This window comes from Dermochelys coriacea, chromosome 3 (assembly GCF_009764565.3).
Source record: "Dermochelys coriacea isolate rDerCor1 chromosome 3, rDerCor1.pri.v4, whole genome shotgun sequence".
Classification (NCBI taxonomy): domain Eukaryota; kingdom Metazoa; phylum Chordata; order Testudines; family Dermochelyidae; genus Dermochelys; species Dermochelys coriacea.
Window position 1 is genome coordinate 153647073 of NC_050070.1, and position 22690 is coordinate 153669762.

The 22690-nt window shown below is 42.2% G+C and overlaps 1 protein-coding gene across 2 annotated transcripts in view; it reads right to left on the bottom strand.

Annotated features, from left to right (window-relative positions):
• The window catches only part of KIF6 (kinesin family member 6), a 282709-nt gene that overhangs the window by 152225 nt on the left and 107794 nt on the right, over window positions 1-22690 (bottom strand). For both annotated transcript variants that reach the window (XM_043511614.1, XM_038397613.2), the window contains one exon: window positions 22000-22103. In XM_043511614.1, coding sequence (XP_043367549.1) covers window positions 22000-22103 — 104 coding nt within the window. The remainder of the gene's footprint in view (window positions 1-21999; window positions 22104-22690) is intronic.

A 22690-nucleotide genomic window follows, 5' to 3' on the forward strand; every position in this document is an offset into this window, starting at 1 on the left:
TAAAATACACATTGCTCTCTCTACAGTATGGTTTTAGCAGGTGCTACCCAACACGATTCCCAGTGTACACACAGCCAGAGGGTGGAGAGGATGCTGAATCGTAGCCTTGGGAGAGCAGCAGCTCTCCTGTGAGAGGATCACTGAAGTCTTCCCAAAATATTGCAAAAGGCCTTGTCCTCACATCAAAATAAATCATAAATAAAAATAGAAAGAAGATTGGATCTGATATTCTGAATGTACAAATAAAGCAGAAAGTTTTGGATTTATTTTGGATTTTTTTGTGTGAAGAAAAAACAACAAAACATGTTATGAGACTGTCTTTATATATCATAAAGGAGCATCACAGGGGCACAGTCTTTTTTTCCTCTTCTTTTCAGTTTGGTTTCAAAGGACTTGCATTGTTTCTCATGATAACTAGAGTGACAGCACTAAAGTGAAAGTTTTGACAGAAACAGAAAGTCCTTTCTAATTACTTCATCTTTTCCCCCTGGTCTTGTTTTTCTTTTGCCTTTTTCCCATCTTATGCCATTCCTAAATCCCATATTTTTTTACAAGTATTAAGACATAGTAACTCTTTAGTCTTTTATTGCCCTCTTCTTTATAATGCTCTTATGTTGTAAATGCAGACATTTCTAACCACCCAGCAATTACAGACAGATTTACAATACCAACTTTACCTCTGTTCTACCACCATCCATGCTCTCATGAGTTCTTCCTTAATTAAGCCTGCCTATCAACACCTTAGTCATACCACACACAAAACCACAAAAGCTGCCTATCCATATTACCTCAGATGGGAGGCAGATTCTACAATAGTCCAACTGAAAGACGATCAGCTGGTATCTGCTATACTGCAGTGTTTACCTCTTTAAACAACATTCAATATACATTTCCAGTTCTGAACCAGTAAGGCATGTTTTTATGAACCAGGATGCAAATGACACAGCTGAAATACATCAGAGAAAGCACCATCGGTCAGTTTTTATATGTTTTGTTTTTAAAGTTTAGAGCTTTAAATAATATGTAGCATGCAGGGTCTCAAAACACAAGGGCAAGAATTCAAGACTTCTAGGGATTTTGGAAGCCCTCATTTTGCCCTTGCCTTGTGTGCGATGATTCATTTATGGGAGCTCTTGCCTTTTAACCACAGACCACTGGTACCATATATCACATATAAAAGTGGAGTTCAGTTAACGAACAATGATTTCACAATTTAGTGTCAGCTGTGGACTCCATGACATGTGAACCTGAAATCCAAGACAATAAAAAATTGCTGTAAACAAAAGAAGCTACTGAAACATTTTTGAGGTCATTAAATGGGTTATCTTCACAAAATCTGCTAAGAGGAGAAGGCAGAAATTCAGTTTGTTCACTATAACCTTTGCAGTAGGGGCTCTGGCCTGCTATTGTTAACTCATATTATGCCCTTCTAGTCCATTGTGGCAGAGAATTCTTTCTAAAAAATGTTTTAAGGAAACAAGAATTCAAGTCTGACCATGCAATTTAGTTTGTGATTGAACTAAACATTAGGGATCTAAACACATTCACTAAACACTAGGGATCTATTTATCCATTGATACATGAGAGTTGAAATGTATCTGCCATCATAGCTAATAGAAGCTATCCATGTAAGTTCTCTATGCATCAATAAGAGAATAAACCCCCCAGGGTCTCTAACCAGCTAATTAACGGATGTTCTTATGAAAGACTAGTGAGAAAATGGAAAATATTTCCAGGCGTTGTTGCTAACGTTACGACAAAAGAGATAAAGTATATACTATACATCTTACGCTGCAAAGAGCTGCAAAATGCCCCTATCTATATCAAAAGATCCCTTTATAACTAAGCTGCAGAACAAAAGGCACTCATGCAATGCAGTCTGTTCTTAATATTAAACAACACAAAGGAGATTAATAAGCTATGAGCCTGATTCAACCCCATTTTAGTCCATGTGAGTCTTTCCATTGACTTTACTGGGAGCTGGATCAGGCCCTATGTATAAGAGTTTATATTGTTATTCATAACCTTTAGTGGGCTCTGGTTTCAAATGAAATGTCTCAGCATGTTTTTTGCAAAAGATAATTTTTACCTTGTAGTCTAAAAGCATTTAGGCCTCATCTACCCTTGACTATTTTGGGGAGGGAGTCTTCCACCTTTGCACTAGCATGAAGCACTAGCGTAAACGGAAGCAGTTCTGTGTCGTCCGGATTTGTTCTGAGCAAAGTTAGACCACACAGTGGTAAATATGCCAATGTGCTGTATACACTGGCATTCTCACCTTGTTGCCACCACTGGAGCTGCAACAGTGGTGAAGCAGCCAAAGTAGGGACTTTTGCACTGGAAGAGAGGGGGTCCAAATGGGGCCCAGCTGGGGCCACCCCTGCTGCCAGAACCTTCTGACCCACAACTGTGAAGGGAAAACTGCCCCATTCTGGGGGCACTAGGATCCAGACGGTGCCTTCCCTTCCCCTACTAATCTGATCTTGGGGGAGAACTGAAAAAAGCAGCCAGCCAGAAACTCCAGCGGAGAGGAACAGAACCAGCCAAGGCAGAGATCTTTGGACACTCCAGTCAAAAGCATAGACCGTTCTGACTTGTCTCTACTCTGTGCTGATTTGTTGTTTGCACCAACCCTCCCCTCTCTCCTCCAACCCCCTTAGAATCTCTTCATCACAGCTTCACAGCATACTTACCCCTCTTACCCTCTCCTCCCCTGACCTGTTCCCTTCACCCCCCTGCCCTTCCGCTCTCTTTCCATTTAGCTGATCCTCTCCTAAATTAACCCATCGAAAACCAAGCAAATAAAAAAATCATGGAACATGATGTTTTCCACCATCACATTGTTCACTCTGCTTGTGTGTTCTGTCCCTCCCACCCCCATGTGTCTGTCTTGTCAATGAAGTCAATACTGTCTCATTGCTTCCTTGTACTTTCCTATCCATCTGGATGCATCCATCTGGATGCATTTGTTGTCTCTTCTGTTATACTCAGTTTATAAGCTCTTTGGGGCAGAGGCTGTCTTTTTGTTCTGTGTATTGTACAGTGCATAGCTCAACTGGGGTCCTGGTCTATGATTGGGGTGCCTAGGTACTATGGTCATACTACTACTAATAAACAATAATAATAATAATATTAATAAAAATAATACATTTCCTAAAAGAGGCTAATGTAAAAATACCTTCCTGATCCAAATATTGCTTGGCTTACTGAGGGAAGCAGATGATTCCTTTTTAGGTAAGCAGGATTTGGCTCTTACTGTAACAGAAAACTATAGATGCTAATTACCGCATATACTGACACATGCTTTTTTTAGCCACCTTAGAGAATTGTATTATGTCCTGAGTACTCAAATGCTTCAATAAAAAAAAATATAATTAATAAAAGCTGTAGACCCCATTCTAGTATCAGTTTTTATGTTTTCACATAAATACTTTGCTCTGACATAGAAAAAAGCAAACAAACCCAGCACTGGTAAACTATATATCATAAATTGTTGCTGAGGTCCAATTTCTTATAAAGTGAAAATGAGTGATACGTGAGCTTGTGAATTATCATGTTTCATTCAATTACTGCATTATGCTAGCACAGCCATTGGTAGATTTAAAAAGAGTAAATGTGAGTGAAATCCTGGCTTCATTGAAGTCAATGGCAAAACTCCAGTTGCTTTAATGGGGTCAGGATTTCACCCTTCCATGTTTAGGTGTTGGTCCTGCTTTGAGCAGGGGATTGGACTAGAGGACCTTCTGAGGTCTCTTCCAACCCTAATATTCTATGATTATCAGGTAGACGGATACACAACACAAAGTCTTGCTATAATACAATGTTAACACATTAGAAAGAAATATTCAAGCTTTGTTAAAGGTCTCGTGACTATATTCTTTAAAAGGTAGACTATTTAGTAGTATAAATAGAAGTCTAGGCATACTTAATCCTGTTTTAGCAAGAGATTGGACTGGGTGGCCTCTTGAACTCCCTTCCAATCCTATATTTCTATGAATCTGTATTAAGGCTATGTCTACACTACACAGCCTATGCTGGCACAACCCTCTAATGTAGACGCAGCCTACATGGACAGAAGGAGTTTTTCCTTTGGTGTAGGAACACCCTACACCAGTATCCCGAATTATGTTAACTACGTCAATAGAAGCGTTCTTCAATTGACATAGCTGCATCCATACTGGGGGTTCTATCAGCACAGCTATACTCATCAGGTGTGTGGTTTTTCACACTACTGACCACCACAGATATGCTAATATAACTTTTAAGTGTAGATAAAGCCTAGGGAACCTGATTTTTCCAGCCCGAGTTCTTGGTTTAAAAAGCCAAATCCTGCTTGCTTTACTCCTGGGAGCAGTCCTGCTGAAGTCAATGAGACTTCTTCCATGACTAAGGCAAACTGGATTTAGCCCTCATTTTGACCTAGGTCATTGGCTGATCCATGTCTAGAAGGAGAACTTTTCTTTTATTTTTTAATAATATAGTTACTAACTATGTAAAGTGACAAACAACTCCTCTGTTAAACATAATGCCAGATTCTGAGAGGTGCTGCACATCTCTCAGGATCAGGCTTCAGTATTGTAGCCTGTCAGACAGCAAGAAGACAGATCTCATCCTTCTGTTTTTCTACTCTGTTCTAAGTAGATCTTTCAACTATCTAATTGGATACCTGCAAGGAAAAGCTGAAATTGTCACTGAGGCAATGGGTAAGCTCAGGTCATGAACAAGAGAAATGTGCTGAAAACTGATAAAATATACAGATAATCTCCTTTCTTCCCTGCCCCATGCTATATGTGGAAGTTCTGAGAGGACTTCTATTTTTTATTTTTCTCCTTTGCATTTTTTTCTTGTATTTTAATACTAGTGTCAAAAAGTTCTATTCTTGTCTCTGGGGGTCCTGCATTTCCTGGTGGATTTTGTTAGCCTCAGAGGCTCACTGTGACCCTCCACATACCCCTTCTCACTCTACAAGCAAGGGTCACAGCCTACTGAGCCATTTTCATCATAAGCTAGCGAGGGAGGTGAAGAGAAGCTATCCTCCCTTGCACAGTCCCTGGGCAAAGGACGGGGGAAGCCTGGGTCCGCCCTCTACTCCGGGCTCCCTAAGCCCAGGGACCCTAATAGTATCAGCTATGGTAGCTGACATTTTAGAAATAGGACTCATACAATTCCCTGGACTACTTCCCCACAGCAGCCCTCACTTCCTCAAGATCCACTTCACCCTTACCTCAGGGCCTCCTTCCTTGTGCCTGATATGGTGTGTACTACTCAGCCTCTCCAACAGCGCAACTTCCTCCTACAGCTCCTGACATGCGCACCCACCTGACTAACTGGGAGGCTTTTAACAAGTTCCAGCCAGCCCCTGATTGGCTTCAGGTGTCGCAATCAACCTTGCTGTCCTCCCTGCCTTCTGGAAAGATCTTAATTGGCCCCAGGTGTCTTAATTGACCTGGAGCAGCTGCCATTTGCTTATTCTGGTAATAAGGATTTGTTTAGCCTGTGGCTAATATATCTGTCTCCCATTACTCTACTATAGCCATCTGGCCTTGCCCCATCACACTAGATTATAATGAGACACAAGATGGTAGTGGTGGAGGGATGATGGGATCTCATTCAATATAGCTGGTGGATAAAACAACAGACTGGAAGTCAAGAGACATGGGTTCTATCCTCAGCTCCAACACTGACCCACTGTATGACCTTGGGCAAGACATGTCACCTTCTGTGGCTCAGTTTCTCTATCTGTAAATTAGAGATAATTATGCTTTCTTTTGTAACACATTTTGAGATCTATGAATGAAAAGCCTTATGTAAGCACTAAATATTATTATTACTACTATATATCAGTTTATTAATGTGAACCACCTACCTAGCAGCTAGAGCAGGTTTTCTAGAGAACACATAAATCCCCAAGTCGCAAACAGAAGCTCCAATATTTTTAAGCTAGCAATGCTACAAACATTGGACCTAATCTTTTGAAGTGCTGAGCCCCTTCAACTTCCAGTGAAGCTAACTGGAGTTGAAGATGCTCAGTCCTTTCAGGTTCAGGCCAATTGCTATTATCTTAATTTTTAAGTAAAACAACAAATGCCTCCAGATTTTCCAAATTGAAATAATGTTTGATTATTTTCATATTCAAAGGTTGTGTTGCTGTTCCTAAAGTAAGTTCATTCCAAACGAAGGAAACATCCAACTGTGACTGATAAGTCCAGTCACAATGGACAAAGGTATTAGCTGGATATTTTTAGTCTGCTAATCATTTTGAGCAGAATGGCAAACTCCCATTCACTTAATTGGGAGCATGATCAGGCCTTAATCAGCAGTGCCAAAGCTAACAATGTGACTCTTAAGCAACTATAATTAGGCTTTAGAATAAACATCCAATTAAGATGAATGGGGGAAGTTTGGCACTTTACTAGACTAGAAACTTAAACCAAACTTTTGAAACTTGGATGACTAAAATTAGGCATCAAAATGCTTATTTAGGAACTTAAATATGTAGAGCCCTGCAAATCCGCGGGTATTCGCTTTATATCGGTGGACCATTTCTGCGGATAGCAGTGCGGATGCAGATACAAATTTTGCATCCACACAGGGCTCTGACAGTAAAAGCCAAGCAGGCAGCTGTGAGGAACCGCAGCACAGATCCTTCACCTGTCCTGGGCAGGGGACCTGGGGGGCAGGGACACTGGGTGGGGGGCTGCTTGGGCCCCACAGCCAAGGCAGGTGGAGGGTCCGCTGCATCCACAGCTACCTGCCTGGCTCTTACCATGGCCAGGCTGTGGCTCCGAGCCACACCCCTCGCTGGGGCTGGGTCAGGAAGAGCTGCACAAGCAGCTGTGGGGAGCCTGAGTCCCTCCACCTGCCCTGGGTGGAAGGGCTGGTGGGCATGGACACTGGGCAGGAGGACTGGGGGACATGGACACTGTGTGGGGAGGCTGGGACATTTGGCGGAGAGGTTGCGGGGGCAGGGGCATTGGGAAGGGGGTGGGGGGAAGGGACACAGGCTGGGGGCTGCTCAGACTCCCCGCCCAAGGCAGGTGGAGGGTCAGCCACGGCTCTGCACAGCTGCCCGCCTGGTTCTTATCATGGCCAGGCTGTGGCTCCGAGCTGCCCCCCTCCCCGGCTGGAGGTGGGTCTGGGAGATCCGCACTGGCAGCTGTGGGGAGAATGGGTCTCTCCACCTGCCCTGGGTGGGGCGCTCTGACACCCTCCGGAGGCTGCTCGGGTCCCCTGCCCAAGGCAGGTGGAGGGTCCACTGCAGCTCCCCACAGCTGACAGTGTGGCTCTCCCCGAACCGGCTCTGGCCAGGGAGGGGGGCGGCTTGGAGCCGGAGCCTGGAGCCGCAGCCTGGCCACAATAAGAGCCAGGCGGGCAGCTGTGCAGAGCCATGGTGAACCCTCCACCTGCCCTGGGCAGGGGGCCTGAGCAGCCCCCAAGCAGCCCCACAGGTCTCCCTCCTCCTGCCAGACCAGCGGCGAACCCTCCACCTGCCCGCAGTGCAGAGGGTGGGGGGACTGAGAGCAGCCCCCAGCTGCATCCCCGCCCCCCAGGTCCCCGCCCGGCCGAGAGCAGGTGGAGGGTCTGTGACTGCATGCGGTCTCTTCACAGCTGCCCATGGCTGTCCCCGACTGGGCTCTGGGGGCAGGATGCCTCGGAGCCTCAGCCTAGCCCCCAACATAGAGCCCTGCAAATGCATGCATAATTTTTGCCGATAGCGGATCAGATGCAGGTACACATTTGTGTATCCACGCAGGGCTCTAATAAATATGTGCTCTGATTTTCAGAGAGGCTGAGCACCTGTAGTTCCCATGATTTCAATGGGAGTTATGGGTGCTCAGCACTTCTGAAAGTAAGGGATATGTTTTCAAAAGTTCTTAAATTAGTTGGGAGCCTAAGGGTACATTCTACAGTACGAAATTATTTTGAAATTATTCTATTCAAATTTTCAGAAGCTATTTTATACATTCGGTCTTTTGTGTCTCCACTAAAGTGCATAAATTCAGCGGATTGCGTCCACAGTACCAAGACTAGCATCGAATGTTGGAGCGGTGCACTGTGGGTAGCTATCCCACAGTTTCTGCAGTCCCTGCCGCCCATTGGAATTCTGGGGTAAGCTCCCAGTGCATAATGGGGCAAAAATATTCTCGCAGGTGTTTCTGGGTATGTGTCGTCAGAAAGCTACGGCAGATAATTGTTTTGTGCCTTTTTGGCGTGCAGACGCCATATTGCTTTCAGCAGACGGTGCACCGCTGCTCTTCTGCTGCTATGAATCCACCTCTTATTTCCTTTCATTTTCCTATGTTATCTCTACTATCTACTCTTTCTCTTCCTCATCGAACGCTTCTGCTGCCAACTCTGCTCGGCCATCGTGAACCGAGCAGCACAGCTTCTGCCACCAACTCTGCTCTCCCGCTATTGCCATGCTTCTGAGCTTCTCCATGTTGTCTGTCCTGGGCTCCCACCTCTGTGAAAGCCACAGAAGACAACCATTTTCAGCCTTTGTTCAGCTACCGTGAACCAAACAGCACAGCTTCCGCTGCCACTTTGCTCTCCTATGTTTCGCGCCCTTTTTCCAGGATTACCCGTGCAGGTGCCATAGCCATGGAGCCTGATCAGATCTCCGCTGCAGTTTTGACCATTGTAAATACCTCGCGCATTATCCAGCAGTATGTGCAGTATCTGCAAAACCGGGCGAGGAAGCGATGACCCCATCGTGATTACTATACTGATGATTACATGGACACAGACGGCACGGCATGTGGCGATTGGGAGATCATGTTGCAGTTGGGCCAGTTTCATGCCGTGGAATGCCGATTCTGGGCCTAGGAAACAAGCACAGACTGGTGGGACCTCATAGTGTTGCAGGTTTGGGATGATTCCCAGTGGCTGAGAAACTTTTGTATGCGTAGGGCCACTTTCATGGAACTTTGTGACTTGCTGTCCCCTGCCCTGAAGCATAAAGACACCAAAATGAGAGCAGCCCTCACAGTTGAGAAGCAAGTGGCCATAGCCCTGTGAAAGCTTGCAACACCTGACAGCTACCAGTCGGTCGGGAATCAGTTTGGAATGGGGAAATCTATAGTGGGGACTGCTGTCCTGCAAGTAGCCAATGCAATCATTGACGAGCTGCTATCAAGGGTAGTGACTTTGGGAAATGTGCAGACCATTGTGGATGGCTTTAATGCGCTGGGGTTCTCTTACTGTGGCGGGGCAATAGACGGAACGCATATCCCTATCTTGGCCCAAAACACCGGGACGGCCAGAACATAAACCGCAAGGGGTACTTTTCCATGGTGCTGCAAGCACGGGTGGATCACAAGGGACGTTTCACCGACATCAACGTGGGATGGCCAGAAAAGGTGCATGATGCTCGCATCTTCAGGAACCTTGGTCTGTTTGAACAGCTGCAGGAAGGAACTTACTTTCCAGACCAGAAAATTACTATTGGGAATGTTGAAATGCCTATAGTTATCCTTGAGCACCCAGCCTACCCCTTAATGCCATGGCTTATGAAGCCTTACACAGGCACCCTGGACAGTAGTAAGGAGCAGTTCAACTATAGGCTTAGGAAGTGCAGAATGGTGGTAGAATGTGCTTTTGGACATTTGAAAGCGCGTTGGCGCAGTTTACTGACTCGGTTAGATCTCAGCGCAACCAATATGCCCTTTGTTATTGCTGCTTGCTATGTGCTCCACAATATCTGTGAGAGTAAGGAGGAGACATTTATGGTGGGGTGGGAGGTTGAGGCAACCTGCCTGGCAGCCAGTTTCGCACAGCCAGACAACAGGGCAATTATAAAAGCACAGCAGGAAGTGCTGCGCATCAGAGAAGTTTTGAAAGCCAATTTCATGACTGGCCAGGGTACAGTGTGAGAGTTGTGTTTGTTTCTCTTAAAGTTACCTGCACCCTATATATATAAAAGGAAATAAAGTCACAATTGTTTAAAAACCATTCTTTATTATTTGTTGCACAAAACACTGTGAGAAATCAGAAGTTAGATGGGGGAGGGGAGATATTGGATTGGGGGGTGGAGGAGGAGGGAAGGACAAGTCCAGAAACCAAATCAAAATTCAGGATATGCCAGCTTTCTGCTGCTTGTGCAATCCTCTGTGGTTGACTGTGTGGGACCCCATAGCCACCCCCCGCCCCGTGTTCCTGGGCATCTGGTTGAGGAGGCTATGGAACTTGGGGAGGAGGGAGGGCAGTTATTCAGGGACTGCAGCGGCAGTCTGTGGTCTTGCTGCCTTTCCCACATTAGATCCACCATACAGCGGAGCATGTCAGTTTGCTCCCCCATGAGCTTGACCATAGCATTCTGCCTGCTCTCATCGTGCACGTCCCTCCTCTCTTCATATTCATGCAACGCTTTAAGCAACTCCACAATTGTTTGCCTCCACGCATTCAACTGGGCCCTATCAGTGCGGGAGGACTGCATGAGCTCGGCAAACATGTCGTCCCGAGTTCATTTTTTCCGCCTTCTAATCTGGACCAGTCTCTGGGATGGAGTACATAGGGGCCACGTTGAAACATTTGCACCTGCTGCAGGAGGAGAAAAAAGGGAGGGTAGTATTTTAAAAGATACATTTTAGAGAACAAAGTGGACGCTGTTCCTCAGTGAAACAGGCAATTCATAGTACATAGCACATGTTCTTTCTGTACAAAGTCTCATTTTGCCTCTTATACTGAAGTGCCTGCCACTTTGGTGTGAGTAAGCCATCACATGCAGCCAGGCAACAGAATTCAGCTTGCAGGCAGGGGCCAGGCAACAGAATTCAGCTTGCAGGAAGCCTGCGGGCTCTCTGGGATGATCGCTTCACACGACACCCTTCCCCTTCCCCCCCCCCAACACTGCGAAGTTCTGATGAAGCTCTGATCAGGGCTGAGCCCTTTAAACTAAACGCGAACAGCCCAGCGTGGCTCCGATGAGGCTCTGAGTAGGGATGAGCCCTTTAAACTAAAAGGAACAGCCCAGCGTGGCTGGGTTTCCCTCCACCCCCCACCGCGTGGCTCCAATCAAGCTCTAACTCACCAGAAGTGCCTTCTCCAGGGTCATGGTCCAGGAGCATGCTTTGGGAGTAGGGGGAGGCTATTGGTTCCAGCGTTAAGAATAATTCCTGGCTGGGGGGAAAACAGATTCCCCACTTGCCGCCTGTGCACTGTCCTCCTCCTCTTCCTCCTCTTAGTCCTCCAAAAACTCATCCTCCTCGCTCCGTGTTACTCCTCCCTTGCAGGCGTCCATGGACCGTGGTGGGGTAGTGGTGTCGTCACCCCCCCATAATTGCATGCAGGTCACGGTAGAGGCGGCATATATGGGGCTGTGACCCAGAGTGCTCGTTTGCCTCCCTGGCTTTTTGGTACGCTTGCCTGAGCTCCTTGATTTTTGTATGACACTGTTCTGTGTCCCTGGAGTAGCCTCTTTCCGTCATGGCCCTGGAGACTTTAGCGTATGTATTTGCATTCCTTTTTTTGGAACGCAGTTCTGCCATAACAGATTCGTCTCCCCAACATGCAATGAGATCCAGTACCTCCCGTTAGGACCACGCTGGAGCTCATCTGAGAATCCGGGACTGCGTGGTCTCTTGAGATGGTGGACTCTGCATGGTCGCCTGTGATGGTGGACTGTGCTGATGGTCACTTGTGCTGATGGTGACCAAACAGGAAATTCAGAAGTTCCCGGGGCTTTTACTGCCTACCTGGCTAGTGCATCGGAGTTCAGAGTGTTGTCCAGAGCAGTCACAAGGGAGCATTCTGGGATAGCTCCCGGAGGCCAATATCATCGAATTGCGTCCACAGTACCTATAACCCGGAACTGCAATCTCGATTTTAGCGCTACTCCACTTGCTGTGGTGGAGTACAGAAATCGGAATAAAGAGCCCTTTAAATCGAAAAAACTGGTTTGGTCATGTGGACGGAACCAGTTTTATTTCGAGGTAACTTGTCTAATTCCGAAATAACCACGTACTGTAGACCAGGCCTAAGTCAATAAAACTACAGTGAAAGTCAATGAGACTTAGGCCCAGATTTTAAAAGGTATTTGGCATTGTTTTGCTCAGTGTTTCAACACCTATCTGATTTAGGAGCTTTAATCTCATTTTCAAAAATGATTTAAGCACTTAGGTGTCTAAATCCCAACAACTGTGAAAAGGATGTTGCACTTACATACCTAACTTATGTACCTAATTTATGTGGCCCTAAGTTGATGATCATAAATGTTTTAGGTTGACTGGTGTAGACAGAACTAGGTCAATGGAAGAATTCTTCCATTGACTTAACTGCTGCGTTTCAGGCAGGTGTACTTACTACAGCGATAGAAGAACCCCTTCCATTGCTATAGTAAGTGTCTACAATAAAGCACTACAGCAGCACAGCTGTTTCAAGCGTAGACATACTCCCTGATTCTACAGAGCTAACAGGAGTAAAAACCAGTAAAAATCTTAGTCACTGAAGCAGCAGATTTGACCTATACACCCAGCAAGTGGAACTGATGAGTAAAAATGGCATTTTCTTACACAACTGCTGTTCAGAGTAGAACCATCATTTAAAAGAAATAATAGATGTCCAAATCTCACAACTGGACAATCAAACAGGCACCTAGATGTGTAAATTCTAATTTAAGCATCTGAATTTCTCCATTCTTCTTAGGTGTCCATATTTGAAAAACAAACTGTTCTTTTATTGCTTACTCTATTAAAATAAAACCAAGCATATCTTTAATCTACAGAAATTAAGCAGAACTCAGTTTTTTGCCCTGCTGATCATACGAGAAATAAGTTACATTATTAAAAACTGTTCTTTAGTTCATTTTGTACCAAGCTCACATATTGTTTGAAGCAGCTTTGAAAACAGTCATTTCAGAAATGTCAGCATTTCAGGGAAAACACATTAGTAACACTTTCTTCACTAACATGCATTCCAACACTATTTAAAAAGTCAGTTCACCATAAAAGAAAAGCTTTCACTTTTCTGAAGTGTTTTTACCTCTGAAAAAGACACACACCTCAATGACTAAATTAGCTGTTGCCACTAAAGAAAGAGATCTTGGAATCATTATGGATAGTTCTTTGAAAACATCCACTCAGTGTTCAGCATCAGTCAAAAAAGTGAACAGAATTAAGGAGGTATTAGGAAAAGGATAGATAATAAGACAAAAAATATAATAATGCAATCCGTGATAAGCCCATACCTTGAAAACTGTGTACAGCTCTGGTCGCCCTATCTCAAAAAAGATATATTAGAGTTGGAAAAGGTACAGAGAAGGGCAACAAAAATGGTTAGAGGTATGGAACAGCTTCCATATGAGGAGAGAGTAAAACGACTAGGACAGTTCACCTTGGAAAAGAGAAGAGTAAGGGGGGTATGATAGAGGTCTAAAAAATCAGAAATAGTGTGGAGAAAGTGAATAAGGAAGTGTTATTAAGGAAGTGTTTTTTACCCCTTCACATAACACAAGAACCAGGTGTTGCCCAATTAAATTAATAGGTAGCAGGTTTAAAACAAACAAAAGGAAGTACTACTTAACACAACGCATAGACAGCTTATGGATCTCATTGCCAGGGGATATTGTGAAGGCCAAAAGTATAACTGGGTTCAAAAAAGAATTAGACAGGTTCATGGAGGATAGGTCCATCAATGGTTATTAGCCAAGATGGTCAGGGATGCAACCTCACGTGCTGGGTATCCTAAGCCTCTAACTGCTAGAAACTAGGAGTGAATGACAGGGATGTATCACTCGATAACTGCCCTGTTCTGTTTATTCCCTCTGAAACAGCTGGCATTGGCCACTGTTGGAACACAGGCTACTGAGGTAGATGGACCATTGATCTGACCCAGAATTGGTATATTTCTATTCTTATGTACTGGCCATTTTAAATGTAGGTGCTCAGATACCACAGTGAAGGGCTGCAGTATGAAACTAATATAAATTAATCTGTCCATCAAACTGATGCAGCTTTCAAGGATAATTTTGTGGAAGTACAGAACTCCTGCATACCTAGAGCTATGTCATGAGCCTGTTATGTACTCAGTTACAGTCAGGGGAAAATATGGTAAAGATTTTTTTGCACATTGTTATTCTGACCTTTCATAGCTGTCTTGATATGAGACAAGGTAATTATACCCTTTGTCCCCTCCACCTCGCAGTTGATATGGGTTCGATATCAGCCAATATGAGTTCTTGATCTCCATTACCCTTTTTGTAAATAAAAATACTATCTGCATTGTTTGTATAGCAGCTTAAGCCTTGTGTGACTGTTAAAGCTCCATGTTTTATCACACAGTACAATACTGTTAGTACTGTGCTAGCATAAAGATGTCAAAATGTTGAATTGGGAAAATAAAAGCCAGAAGGGACTAATGACAAGTCCAGCACTTGAAAAAGATGAACAATTGATTAAGATAAAAATAAAAGCGTCTTGCAATAGAGTGTGTACCTGAAAGAAGTAAGTTAAAGTTATTAATAGACTGAAGTGCTAGGCCAGCATTTCCAGTCCTGGGTGTAGAGAGTTCCAACTGGCATGGATTCTGGAAGCGTGGGTGCTATGGAACACAAACATTTTGATTTGAAATCCTGATTTTCTGGGCATAAAGCTTAGGTTGCTAGTGAGCTCATTTGGAGAAAGAAATTATACCGACATCACTCAAACAAAAAGGCCTCTCCCTTTTATTTCAGGCATGCTACTTACAGAAAAAAGGAGAAGGATTCCATTTAAATGCAACTTTTTAAAATTTAAAATTATAATACAGAAACCTGTGAGTATACAATTATCTTCTAGTGGGTATACTCATGATGCTATTTTATACATGTTTTTTCAAGTGTGCAAAGGGTTTCAACAATTTTTTCTAAACAAGGAACTAATTCTTTAGCTCCAAGGAACATTTAAGGATCGGCCCATTATAGTTAAGGAAGGGGACTGTGAGATTCAAAGGAAACAACTCCTATTTTGAGAGCATTTTATGAACTCCATTCTGAACCAGGCAGTCTAGCAGAAGATAATATTATATATTTAAATAAACTAAATGAGAGCAGCAGAACTCTCACATGTTTAACCAAGTATAAAAATAAAACAAACCTAAATATAAAGAAATAAGATAAATGCTACCTACACCAGATAGAATTGAAGCTTACAATTCCAAAGGCAGTTGTAGCTTTATTCTCAGGACCTGTGCTGTGTAATAATGTACTATACACTAGAAGAGTCAAACTCATTTGTTTTTCATTTTGTTTTGAATGTTGTGAAAAGCAATGTGACAATGTAGCATTATGTGGCCAGCATGAGAGGTATTTTTTCCTTTCCACTGATTAAAAAAACAATTGGAAGATCCTCCCTCTATTTGAGTAAAAAAAGTAAATGAAAGAACCAGCTACAGAAACATTTTCATGTACTACTCATGAAACACTACTCATTTTACTCAGGTGAATAGTCCATTGACTTCAGTTGGGCCTACTGGCAGAAAGTAATGAATCAAGTAATTTGAAATATAATAATTATAAAATATAGCTAATTATATTTTCAGAACACTCCAATATTAACTAATTAATTCCTACAGCAAACCTAGGAGACAACAGTCAGAAGTATCACTATGCCCATTTTACTGATTAGTCTTGAGAAGAGGGGAGAAGTAAAGAGGTAGAGAAGTAGTATCACCACTTTCCATGTGCACCCCATTAATGAGAAAGAGAGAGAATACAATCTTTCTGATTATTTGGATGCTTATTTAATTTTTGTTAGTGCTAAGATGCATGCTCATAGACACATTATAAATTTGATTAGATTAGAAAACTATTCCTGGCTCTGAGCTCCATGGCTTCTCCACAGGCCCTAGCTACATTTTTGTATCCCTCCTCTACTGAAAAGAGCCTAACTGAAATAAACAATTATACAAAGATAGCAAATGAAGTACTTGCTTAGTGCTTGAAAGATTTTAGCTCAGGTATTTTGTACTTGAATGTTTCTTTTGGGTATCTGTCAGCATCAAACAATAATAAATTGATTACACCACATAGTACAGAATGCCTTTAAAAGTCTAATTTTATTTTGGTCTTCCCAAAATTTAGGCAAAGGAACACAATGAAACTGCTAAAATATGAAGGTCTAAATATGTCCAGGACAAATTTGTTATTCACTTCTCTAGTTAAATACCTGCTCCTGATTTATAATATACTACATAAACCTTAAGAAAAGACCACAGAAAGACTTCTATTAAAGTTTAAGAAATCTGAAGGAAAAGAACTACAAATACTCTGAATATTTCAAAATATATAGTTTAGATACAGATCATTTAAGGTCAATGGGGATGTGTTAACACAGTAAAAATTTGCAAATAGATCCGCACTCCACAGTAGATGTTAGTTATAATTTCCTTTGATAGGATAAGTAGCAATATCTAACAAGAAATGCTAGTCTGGCAGAGATTCCTAATGTTTTAGGCCAAACAGGCTGCCACTATTCTAAAAGAATTATTCATTGTGCATCTGAGAGCCATTATTGTAAGATGACTCCTAATTACGGGCAACTCTGCATGCTGTATCAACCTGTATACAGCATCTCTTCTCCTCTACTGTATGTCCTAACTATCTTCCCCATTCCTAACCTATTAAGTAATTCTATTTAGATTAAAATGTAGGAGAACCTGATGCAAATTTATAATAAGAGGTTTCACAGTCACACACTCAATAGCAGATCATCATGCTGCCACTTCCATACAGGACTGTCCACTTATATTTGTTCCCTAGTTTACCGTTGTTCCTGCAAACTTCCTCTCATGTGAGCAGTGCTTCTCATGTGGACAGTCCCAATAAATGGGATTAATCCTGTGAATAGAGGTTTGCAGTATTGGGCAGATAGACACTAAATGAGGGCTGTACTCTTAAATGCCACTTTGTGGTGTTCATGTACCTGCAGATATAGTTACACTCATGACTGGCTATGCAAATATATATTCTGCAAATACAATTCAGTTGCATCTTTTTCACAATATATGTTTTTAAAGAATTTTATTTCCTACAGTATAATATACTAAATAGTCTCCCATTATTTACACTTATTATTTTATCAGAACAAACAGAAGAAATGTGTAGAAATTCAAACAAATACAGAAAGTCATTTTCACTAAAGCACAAGCTTTATAAACTTTCATTTGGCTGTTTAGTTCACCTCCAGCTGTTTTGCTACAGAGTCTATGTGGAAAAACACACAAACTAAACAAATAACTAGATCCTGACATTAGAAACTTTTCCCACTTTAATCATCCAAACTTGGGTTTATTATCGTTATAAACTGAATGGAATGTTGAGATTCAAGCAATTTGACTTGTTTGTGTTCAGGGAATCAATTCTCTAGCAATGCCTTCTACATACCCTTTGAAACTACATTAACCATTAGAAAAAACCCTATATGTCTATTTTTGTTTGCCATTTTTAGTCTGTAATAGCAGTAATGACATTGAAAAAGGCAATTCTTTGGGGTTAATGTCTCGCTGGGGTTAATGGCCAGAGGCATTCCTCTAATTGCTTGATTATTAACCTCCAGGAAATGTCTTGTATCTCAGTCATTGGGACTTAAGTTTGGCTCTCTACCTTAATTACAAAGCTCTTAGTTCCATCAAAGAATAATTTTTAAAAAGGCAAATATCCACATTGCACAACTCTGAGCTAATTGTAACTAAAAGACCAAGTTAAGAGAATGTAGAATTTTATGGTCTATACTCCAAAAATGGAATTGTCTTAACACAAGTAAGGTCCTGCTAAGAGTTTTGCTTTATGCCCCACAGTGTTCATTAATGGCAGACAAGAGTTTTGCTTTATGCCCCACAGTGTTCATTAATGGCAGACAATCATCTCCCTACTTTGCTCTGAAAGGATTCGAATGAGAAATTCCATGCCACTCCTTTCAGAGGCAGCCATGTTACCTTTTCTGAGAAGTCAGAACGGAGTGCTTTTGCATACCGTTGCAATGGTTCCCCAACTTGTTCCACCGCTTGTGAAGGGAAAGACCCTGGCAGGCCGGTCCGGTTTGTTTACCTGCCGCGTCCGCAGGTTCGGCCGATCGCGGCTCCCACTGGCTGCGGTTCACTGCTCCAGGCCAATGGGAACTGTTGGAAGCAGCGCGGGCCGAGGGATGTACTGGCTGCCACTTCCAGCAGCTCCCATTGGCCTGGAGTAGCGAACTGGGGCCACTGGGAGCCGCGATCGGCCGAACCTGTGGACGCGGCAGGTAAACAAACCGGCCCGGCCTGCCAGGGGCTTTGCCTGCACAAGCGGCGGAACAAGTTGGGGAACCACTGCCTTATGGGGTTAAGATAAAAAGCAATGACATAATAGAACAACACTTAATTTCTTTCAATTCATGCCCTTCAAAACTTGTGCATTTGTATTCACACATTACTTAAAGTAGGTTTTCCACATGCACACAACTACCATATTGTACCACCATACCTGACTCTCAACCTTGGGGAAGAGGATAGCAGAGGCAGGAAATCTCAATAACTGGGATTTGTGATCACGACCTCAAAAACAATTAAAAGAACCAGCATTACAGAACACACCAAAAACCCTTTAGCAGACAAGCCGAGCATGAAAAATTGATGTAATGCATGTAACATTTCACATGTCTACTTGATAACAAAATGTTGCCAAACAAAGAACATTTTGATGTTTTCTCACGCAAGTCATATTCTACCAAATGTCAAAAACCATAAACTAATAAGGAATCTAAAAACAGACCCAAGAGACAAAAGTGAGAAAATTTAAATCTTTAAAGTCAACATGTAGACAAGATGACACCTTATTCAGCTTCTTCAAGACTCACTTCTGTGATGCCAACAAGAAATTAGCCAACAAAGAAATTCCTTTCTTCTATTAACAAACAAAAAGTTCTTTACTCCACTATGCTGGCCATTAGAACTTTTTGAATAACCACAGTATCCAACAGATGTTAACCCTGTCTTTCAACCCTACTATCTTATTACTTCCTCATTACCATTGTCATATCTGATATTAGCGTCTAAGGTATTTGGGGGCACAAATCATGTTGGGAAAGGGATACCTCTCAATTTTTTTTGGCAGAATGATAAATTAACAATCTAGTAGAAACTGCAGAGACATTTTAAGTAGGCAGAATATAATTGTCCATGTTGGGAATGGTTCAGATCTACTTTGCAAGATTTAACATTTACAGATTTCTGTCTGGTTCCTTATCCTCAATACACACACCGATTGAAGTTTTTTGTTTTTTTTTAAATTGCTAACACAACCACAAAATGCACATTAATGTTTCTGGTGAGGGTACAAGCCACTAAAATTTGCCATTGCTCCTGAATGGAGACTGTTAGAACTGCTAATCCTTCTTTGGGTGAGTTTAGTACTAATTACATATTAATAGTAATAAATATTTAACATTTAACATCAAATCACTTCACCGTTAAATAATTAATTAATTCTCTTGACACTTTGTAAGGTGGGTATTCATTTCTTTTTAGATGAGGCATAGAAAAATTAAGCGAGTTGCTCAAAGCCACATAGATAGTCATTATCAAAGCTGGGAATAGAGCAATGGCTCTCAACATTTCCAGACTACAGTACCCCTTTCAGGAGTCTGATTTGTCTTGCATACTCCAAGGTTTCACCTCACTTAAAAACTACTTGCTTACAAAATCAGACATATGAATACAAAAGTATCACAGCACACTATTACTGAAAAATTGCTTAATTGCTCATTTTTACCATATAATTATGAATCAATTGGAATATAAATATTATAATTACATTTCAGTGTACAATATATAGAGCAGTATAAACAAGTCATAGTCCAGGGGTCGGCAATCTTTCAGAAGTGATGTGCCAAGTGTTCATTTATGCACTCTAATTTAAGGTTTTGTGTGCCAGTAATTCATTTTAATGTTTGTAGAAGGTCTCTTTCAATAAGTCTATAATATATAACTAAACTATTGTTGTATGTAAATAAGATTTTTAAAATATTTAAGAAGCTTCATTTAAAATTAAATTAAAATGCAGATCCTATCAGTTTAGTGTGATCCTGACCCTTGCTTTTCCTTGCTGAGTTTTCCAATGTCTTGCACGCATTTGGATACTTTAAGCTGCACACAGGCTTCTGAGTGATCAGTTGTTAACCAGCTCGAGAGGGACAGAGGTCAGATTTCATGTGTGAAAATACCTGTTCACACAGGTATGTGGATCCAAATGCTGAAAGCATTGCAAACGCAATTTTCTTCTAACAGTTATATTTCACTGGCAGGGACGTCCAGCAGATCAGAATAGAGGCCCCATGATCTCTCTCGGTAGCTTCAAGTGCACTCCGCAGATCTCCAAACTTTGATTCCTACAATTCTGAGCTTTTTATCTGCATGAGCTGCATTTCAAAATCTTCAACACCCATCCACTGAAATACAGACAAATCCAAGTCGCTTGCATTGAACTTTTCAGGTTTAATTAGAAAAGAAAGTATTGGGCCAAATCACTGGAAATCTTGAAATCTGTCAGAAAATTCTGATTCCAGTTCTTGCATATACATTCTAATCTCAACGTCAAATGCAGTGTGCTGTTCCACATGGCATGATGGTGATGTAAGCAGCAAATCAGGACTTAAAAATATCCCAGTACAATGGTGCTAGAACAATTTTTAAGGTGGGGGTGCTGAGCTGCTCCCCTCTTGCCCCTGTCTGCACCCCTCACTGCCCCAGGCTGGGGCCAGTGGGCCACAGCTGGGGGTGGTTGCAGAGCCCCGGGCCGGTGTCCGGGACCCCAGGCCGTCAGCAGAGCCCCCTGGACTGGGGGCTGGGACCTGGGGCCGGCAGTGGCCTGAGCGGGGCCGACAGCCGGTACTCCGGGCCGACAGCGCAGCCCCTAGGACCGGTGGCAAGGAGCTGGAGCCGGCAGCGGGCTGAATGGGGCCGACGGATGGAACCCCAGCTGGCAGGGGGCTGGCAGATGGTATCCCAGGCCAGCAGCAGAAACCCTGGGACCCCAGGACCCGGGCAGTGAGAGTGCCACTGAAAATCAGCTCGCGTGCCATAGGTTGCCTACCCCTGTCATAGTCTATGAAATTTTAGTTTGTACTGACTTTTCTAGTGTTTTTTATGTAGCCTATTGTAAAACTAGGCAAATATGTAGGTGAGTTCATGAATCTCCTGGAAGACCTCTGCATAACCCTCAAGGTACGCGTACCCCTGGTTGAGAATCACTGGAACAGAGTATAGCGGCTCCAGACTTCCAGACTATATTTCTAGACCAGGCACAGAACTATCTTACATTATGTTCTACTGTTTTATTACAGCAAAGTTATATGCTCCCAAAACACTTATATGTATTAAACATGCTCTTTGAATACTATGCTTGATAAAATTCTAAATGTTTGGCTTTTAAGGCACAGATGTACTATGTATTAGTATCAGAGTAGCAGCCATGTTAGTCTGTATTCGCAAAAAGAAAAGGAGTACTTGTGGCACCTCAGAGACTAACAAATTTATTTGAGCGTAAGCTTTCGTGAACTACAGCTACAGCTCACGAAAGCTTCAGCTCAAATAAATTTGTTAGTCTCTAAGGTGCTACGAGTACTCCTTTTCTTTTTATGTATTAGTAGTGCAAGTTTTCTTTGATACCGGACAGACTCACACTGCAGCAAGATACTTCTCAACAGAAAGGATGGTTCTTGAATTCTTTTCAGAACTTACATCCAGTATTGAGAGTGTTTGGGTTTTTTTTACTTTGCATTATTATACAACACTTCTCAGTTGGGATCTGATGGATATTCCCATCCTTCACATTCTCTTTTCTCTACTTTCTCAAAGATGAGGCTATGAAAACACTGCCACCAGCTTAGTACAGCTTTTCATGAAAAGTTGCCACTCTAACCTGGTGCCTAACTGCACTTTATTATTGTCTCCAGGGAATTTAACGCTTTGAGGTCACTTGGACTTCATTATGCCAACAGAGAAGGTAACAAAAACTTTCACTGTGAATGTAGAAAAGAAATTAAGCATTACTGAAGTAGCTCTTCTTGTGTGAGTTCTTCTGTTCTTTGTTCCCCAGTCACCATGGCCAGCTCATCCTTCAGTTCTTGGATCACCTTCTTCAGCTGGATAATCATCTACAATGGCAAAGCAATAAAACAAGCATCACCTTCTGATTAATGGGTAGACCATGATCTTTGCATTAGAAACCTGAGATCGATAGAACATTACATTGTGTGTGTTTATTTCACTCTCATTTTACAATCTCCCTTTTTTCAAATAGGCCAAAATGACTAAATATATTCCACTTTTTTTGTCTTTTCCATTTATAAAAATGGAAAAAGCCTTCCAAATTCAGTAAATTGTATGTGTTAGAAGACATGGATGTACAGCATGATTTTAAAAAATTATATATAAGAAAAATCATCTGTCATTGGAGTGGAAGAGAATTTTATGACATTACTTTTGCTTGTTATTGTATCTTTGCCAAAAAGAGTAAAAGATTGGACAACCACACCCCAAAGCTGGATCATTCTTTTCTTCTTTAGCAAAATAAGTTTCGAAATGGAAACTAAATTTTTAATTTAGAAGTTTTTTAAAATATAAAAATCAATATTCTCCAATATAAAGGTACACTGTGCTTCATTCATATACAGCCAATAACCAGCAAGTATTATGAATCAACATAATGAGAAGTAATTAAACCACATTCATAAGTAGAAGT